The sequence below is a fragment of the Triticum dicoccoides genome, chromosome 6A, assembly GCF_002162155.2.
Source record: "Triticum dicoccoides isolate Atlit2015 ecotype Zavitan chromosome 6A, WEW_v2.0, whole genome shotgun sequence".
Taxonomy (NCBI): domain Eukaryota; kingdom Viridiplantae; phylum Streptophyta; class Magnoliopsida; order Poales; family Poaceae; genus Triticum; species Triticum dicoccoides.
In genome coordinates, this window is record NC_041390.1 from 609678413 (window position 1) to 609684688 (window position 6276).

The window sequence follows — 6276 nt, forward strand, 5'->3', positions numbered from 1 at the left end:
TATAGGCTAGCATGGATATTCCACAACTATTTGGCACAAAAGGCATCAAACAGGATGTCACCATCCTCTTTTTTTAGGCTGGATGTCTCCCTCCTAGGGTCGTGCTATCCATCTAGTTAAGTGACGAGACCTTCAGCATGAAGGGGAAAAAACCACATGCCCCATCCTGCAAATTTTTACTATGTCGGCAGAGGATACAAATGTCAGGGATTTACAATTGATCAACTATCACGTGCGGCGGCGTACAAGAGAGATATATAACAGGGGTGACATAGGCCCCCGCCCCCTGCATCTCTGTTGGGGCCTTCCGATGACAGCCCTCCGCTCTGCTCGTCAGGAGTTAGCCGTTATACTTATATATCAATTTGGATCACAATATAACAAATTTCATGATCTTTGACAATACCATACGATTATCTCTGAAACAGATGATAGGGAGAATGTTGCGAACCATAAAAATTTGGTCGATCTTGTCCCCTGAATCAGAGAGACTGAAACTGGAGGGTTTAACTCAATTCCTGATAGATCAACTAAAGAAACCCATGCTGATTCCATGTGGCTAGATGGGAACATGGGTCTGCAGCTTCCAAGGCAGCTCCTCGCGCCAAGCCTCTGGAACAAATGATGGATCTCTGAGCTAAACCAGCACTTGACATGAAGATCAAGCAAGTGCTATTTACAATCCCATCCTCTGTCGTGGACAACGGATGGTCGCCCCAGCCATTATCAGCGCCACCCCTAAAGCATGAGACTTTTTTTTTGTGAATACGCAAAGCTTGTGTATCATTGCATTGATAGAAGGAAAGCAGAATGAGTACATAAGAGGGTACAACACATATCACAGACGCATATAGGAGAAGCCGCGAACATGGGACCCAGAGCAGAGAAACACGAGATGCTAAGCCCAAACAAAGGAAAAGCACAGCTAAACCGCCAAGCCAAGTCCGGTAGAGGGGCAAGCCGAACCGGCAAGGCATCGATCATCTCTAACTCCAACACCCGGGACGCCGCAAGCAAGCAAGATGGCGCCTTCAAGAAGGGGAGCGCACGACGCCGCCGTCATCCGATTCGAAGAACTGGACCATTGTCACGGATCAGGGGCCGGAGATGAGGAAGTCGCTTCACTGGTCAAGATCACCACCTCAGGAGGGGCTTGGGTGGGGTTGCGCCCGCCGTCGGTGGGTAGCATCGGGCGACGCCGAAAAACCACGAGCTTTAGGATTGGCACGTCGTGGAGATGGACGGGGTCGAAGGGCGGTATGGCGGAAGGAGCCGGCGCGGATGAAAGGATGGTAACCTGCTAGTGTTGTCCTATGTTGAACTTGCTATATAGCGTTTTATTTTCTGAACCATTTTTTACTGCTATGCAACTCGTGGTTTCATTCTGATTAATGGAGCCAGGATCACCTCCCTGTTTTTCTAAATAAAAAAAAACATCATGTTTTCAAGTTACCGAACCTGATATCTTTGTGTGGCCGATGGTGGCAAGCTGTAAAGTTAAAACAGATTACTCGGTGCACACCAGCCCATCACCTGATTTACATCATGCTGCTGCGCTGCCTCCTCACCGATCACCACCCGAACCCAAAGGAGCAACAGAAGCAGCGAGCTTTCCAGGTCGCGCCTGTCATGAGGATGGCTCGGTTAGGTCTTAAGTAGGTAAGGTGGCTACAGCACAAAGCCGTTCCCGGCAACAGTCCTCCTCATTATCTGCATGGTTTCAGAGTGCTCAGCAGTCAGCAGATGCAACTTGCCACAAAGGACATGGGCAGGGCTGGCATGTTTCCCTCCAACCATGGCACAGGAATCCGGAGCAGTCACTCACCTCACGGGAGCGCACAGGACGGAGGAGGGCGGTTGCTTGGCGAGCAGGGAGCAGAACGTGACCACCTCTCTCGGCGTTGGCCGTTGCTTTTAGCAGATCGCGGGATCGGACGGCCAAGGACGCGCATCATGTGCATGCCTGTGAAGATCAGCGAGCAAGTGGTGTGGTGAAACGAACGGCAGAGGAAGCGTTTTCAGGCTTTCGGTTTCAGAAGTTATTAAAGCAACGGAAGTAGTAAAAGTGTTTTCAGTTAGGTGGCAGAGTGTTTTCGGCTCTTCATTTTCGGCAGTAAAAGTGGTTTCAGTTAGGTATATATTCGGTTGAGCCATCCATCATGTGACTGACTGCGTAATGCGATTGGTTAATGGTGATTAAGAACCCACAAGTTGCTGAAAAAGTTCAGAGACAACATCCACGGGATACACACATACATACATAGTACAAGATTTTGCAAGTTGCGACTGAAAAGGCCAAAAAGCCATGCAACTGCAACTGCTCTGCTGCTAGTATCTGAATCAAAAGCGTATCCTATTCGTTCATTATCAGCACGCATCATCGGACAGCAAAGACAGTCACCAAATCTCCAGCCCCGCGATCACACATGACATCGCACCATGCAGACTTGCAGAGCACTCTGTGTTGGTTAGCTGGTGTCCATTTGTAAGAGTGTTGTGCAAGCACAGAAGATGATGGCCAGTTAAACTGAAGCAGCACGCAGTCATTTTGTACAAAACATGCACATATTTTTGCTTCATTTTCATTCTTCTGAACAAAGCCTGCGTACTAAGTTCCACTAAGTACTACTAAACCCTCTCTTCCTCTTCAGCTAGAACTGATCAAGACTGTATGTACAAGGACTGCTGCAGAGATTCAGAGAACAAACACGACGAACAAACACACATTCAGGCTAACTCAGGTGAAAGCTTCTGCAATTCCAGCTTCACCAGAGACCTCTAGACCTAAATGATCACGAAGGAACTAGCACTAGTTCTACTTACTGAACTCAACTCAACTCCGGCACCACCGCTGCTTCTGTCCATCGCCGATTTGCCGGAGAAACAGAGAAGAGCCGCAGAAACCGAGCCGTCGTCCTCCGTGGAGAAGGTCTTCTATCTACAGATGGATGGAGCGCGCCCCGCATGTTGGTCCATCGATTTCTTCAGCCCGCAACCGCATCCCCTCCGCAGCTCGCGATCCACGGATGCCCTGCGGAAATCACCACCCGATCCACAAACGTCAGCGAGGAACTCCAAGGACGGCGAGCGTTTTTGTTTCAGTGGATCTGCCGGGGGTCGCTGCTTACTCAGGACTTGTTCGGCGGAGAACCTGCGGGAGACGTCCTTGCAGAGCATGCGGCGCATCAGGTCCTTGGCCTCGGGGGAGACGCCGGCGAAGGCGCGCGGCGGGAAGCGCACGTTGCCGCGGAGCACGGCCTCGAAGATCTCCGGGGCGGCGGCGCCGTAGAAGGGCACGGACCCCGACAGCATCATGTAGAGCACCACCCCGGCGCTCCACACGTCCACCTTCTCGCCGTACTCCCGCCCGGCGACCACCTCGGGGGCGACGTAGTAGGGCGTGCCGACGATCCCGGACATGCGGCGCCCGTCCCCGAACCACTCCGCGGAGCCGAAGTCGGCGAGCTTGAGCGCGCCGGTGGCGGCGTCGAAGAGGAGGTTGTCGGGCTTGACGTCCCGGTGGGCGACCCCGCGGCGGTGGCACGCGGCGAGCGCGGAGGCGATCTGCGCGGCGAGCCCCGCCGCCTCGCGCTCGGGGAGGCGGCCGCCGCGGGCGGAGAGGAGGGAGAGGAGGTCCCCGCCGGCGCAGAGGTCGACGACGAGGTGGACGGCGTCGGCGTCGTCGAAGGCGGCGTGGAGGGCGACCAGGTGCGGGCTGCAGGGCGGGGAGGAGGCGAGGAGGTGCAGCTTGGGCTCCTGCTCCGCGAGGGCCAGGTCGAGAGGGTCACGCAGCGGCGCCTTGGGCGTGGTCTTCAACGCCAGCGCCTCCCCCGTGGCGTTGGAGTGGCAGCGGCGGACGGTCCCGAACCGGCCGTGCCCGATCTCGTCGCCGATGGAGTACTGCCGCCTCAGCGCCTCCTCTCCGCCGTAGACCATGGCCGGGTCCGTCTCTGTTGTTGGGGCGGGCGGGTGTGGTGTGCGGTGTGGTGCGGGTCGAGGCCTCCCCGGCGGCGAGGGCGGTTATAAATGCGAGAGGGGAGGGGGAGGGGGGAGCCAGCGAGGCGGAGGCGAATGCGAATATTCTGCTCGCTCCTCTCTTTTGGCCGCTAGTCATTTGGAATCCGCTGGAGACATATTTTTTTGCCCCCATTTGCATACTTAAATAAAACCCGAAAAAACCTAGTACTGCTAATGTGGGGAGAGCGTTATTTGTTACGGACGAGACTTGCCTGTGCCCCTAGCGTGCGCCCATCCGTGCTCGTGCGTACGTGGCTTAATTTGATTGGAGCAAAATAAGGCCCGGGTCTACCCGTTAAAATCAGAGGGAAAAAGGAAAAAAAATATAACCATAGGATAAAGTGATAGCATAAATGAAAGCATGAGAAAGGAGCAGTCAAGCTGGATCCATTTGTTACTGCTATTAGTCAATCAATTGGTTGACTTAGAAAAAAAATGAAATCCGAGGCAGAGAGAAACCCAAGGTACTACGCATTTCATCTTGTTTTTCAATGCATTTCGTGCTACGCATGAATGATTGCCTTCTCTAACCGCCATTTTAAAATATTTGACAACAAATTGCACATACAAAATTGTGCCGATCAACCTTTTTCAAAAGGAAAAAGGTCTCTCCGACCAGACCACGGTTTGTCATTTGCTTGGGTCGGCTGCAGGATGCATACAACATGGATGAAGTTATTATACTACAAGGGAAGTGGATGAGTTGGTTTTGGCCCATCTTAATTGATAATTGATGGGCTTAGGATAAACTAATGCTTACGATAAGATAATGCAACTAGTAATAATACACTCATGAGCAAGTCATTATGGCCATTTGGAATCTGCGGGACACATATTTCCTCTGTTTGCATGCTTAAAGCATATAGTAAAATCCTACTATGTGGGTTTCTTTGATCCGCGAAATCGTTAAAACGTGGGAATAACAAACGTTTGAATTGAAACTACATTTCCTATAGAATGTGCTACGAATAGGGGTGCAGGGCAGCGTCCCGCATTGGTCCACATAGGTGGATGGCAATACAAACTAAGCTAACACAACACAACTTAGTTAGAACTAAATTGTCCAAGTTTGAATACGAAGCGGGCCGGATCGGGCACCGCGCCACATCTTTAGCTACGAATCCGTAGAAAGGCAGAAGTATATGATTCGATTATATGAATTAAACAACCAACATAGTTAATATCCTTAAGGATTCTGATACTTCGAAAATTATGTGAAAATCCTTTGAATCGAAGAAGTCTTCAATGAATTTACTAGGAAACCAATTAAACTCAAGCCAAGAGAAGACGCGGGATACGCATTTTAGGATTTTCTATAAAAGGGGATGCATGAATGAGAGGGTGCTTGGATACGTTTTAGTCTCACGACTAAAAGTAGTGGGACTAAAACTTGCTAGCCTTACCCATGCTTGAATTCAAATACTAAAGAGACTAAAATCAAGTTAATGAGCATTTATTATTCTCTAAACCCTCCAATCCAGAACTCGCATGTGTTAAAGGAGAGGAGTAATTAAATGAGGAGAGAGAGGACTAATCCACATTTTAGTAGGGATACCCCTGACTAAAAAAATTTAGTCTCAAGACTAGTTTTAGCCTCTCTTTAATCAGGGGTGCTTGGAACTTTAGCCTCTTAAAGAGACCATTTTTAGTCAGACTAAAATAAGTCCCTTGAATCCAAGCACCCTCTGAGTGCCTTCTCCAATTGGCTCCCCCTCATAAAATGTTTGACAACAAATTGTACTTATTAAGAATGTCAGCAGCCACGAACCAACCTGTGGTTGAATGTTAAAGAAACAGTGATATCCCCAGTCCACCAGGGTTCAAATCTTCGTGCTTACATTATTCCTGGATATATTTCAGGATTTCCGGCGATGCGCTTTTAGTGGGAGAGACGTTTCCGTCGACGATGAGACACCTACGACGACTTCGTAAATCTCAAGATGGTAGGCCGGCTCAGTCTCTCGAAGCTGCTCATAGGGGTAGAGGGTGTATGTGCGTTCATATGGGTGAATGTATGAGCGCCTGCGTCTGTCCTGTGTTAAAAAAAATGCCAGCAGCCTTTTTCTAATGGTGTCTCCGACCACAGTTTTGCATTAATCCGGGCGGTTTTGCATGACAGGGATGAATTAATTAGGCAGTTTTGCTTTGGCCAATTGATCGTGTACTAGGTTTTAGATTAAGATACTAATGCAGATGCAGATGCAAACATGGGATGTGACAAAGTCTGTAGTTGGGTTCGCCGCGGGCACGCCTGGCCGT

The 6276-nt window shown here is 50.3% G+C and overlaps 1 protein-coding gene across 1 annotated transcript; it reads right to left on the reverse strand.

Annotated features, from left to right (window-relative positions):
• Positions 1–2546: 2546 nt before the first annotated feature.
• Positions 2547–4040, reverse strand: LOC119318432 (phosphoenolpyruvate carboxylase kinase 2-like). The gene is made up of 2 exons (XM_037592991.1): positions 3129–4040; positions 2547–3031 (listed from the first exon to the last, which is right to left on the reverse strand). The coding sequence occupies exons 1-2, from the start codon at positions 3934–3936 to the stop codon at positions 2985–2987; spliced, it is 855 nt and encodes a 284-aa protein (XP_037448888.1). The 5' UTR covers positions 3937–4040; the 3' UTR covers positions 2547–2984.
• Positions 4041–6276: the final 2236 nt, after the last annotated feature.

Coding starts and splice junctions, on each gene's coding strand:
- LOC119318432 (XM_037592991.1), bottom strand. CDS start 3,936: ATGGTCTACGGCGGAGAGGAGGCGCTGAGGCGGCAGTACTCCATCGGC. Junction 3,032..3,128: donor CTCCGCCGAACAAGTCCTGA/GTAAGCAGCGAC, acceptor TGATTTCCGCAG/GGCATCCGTGGATCGCGAGC.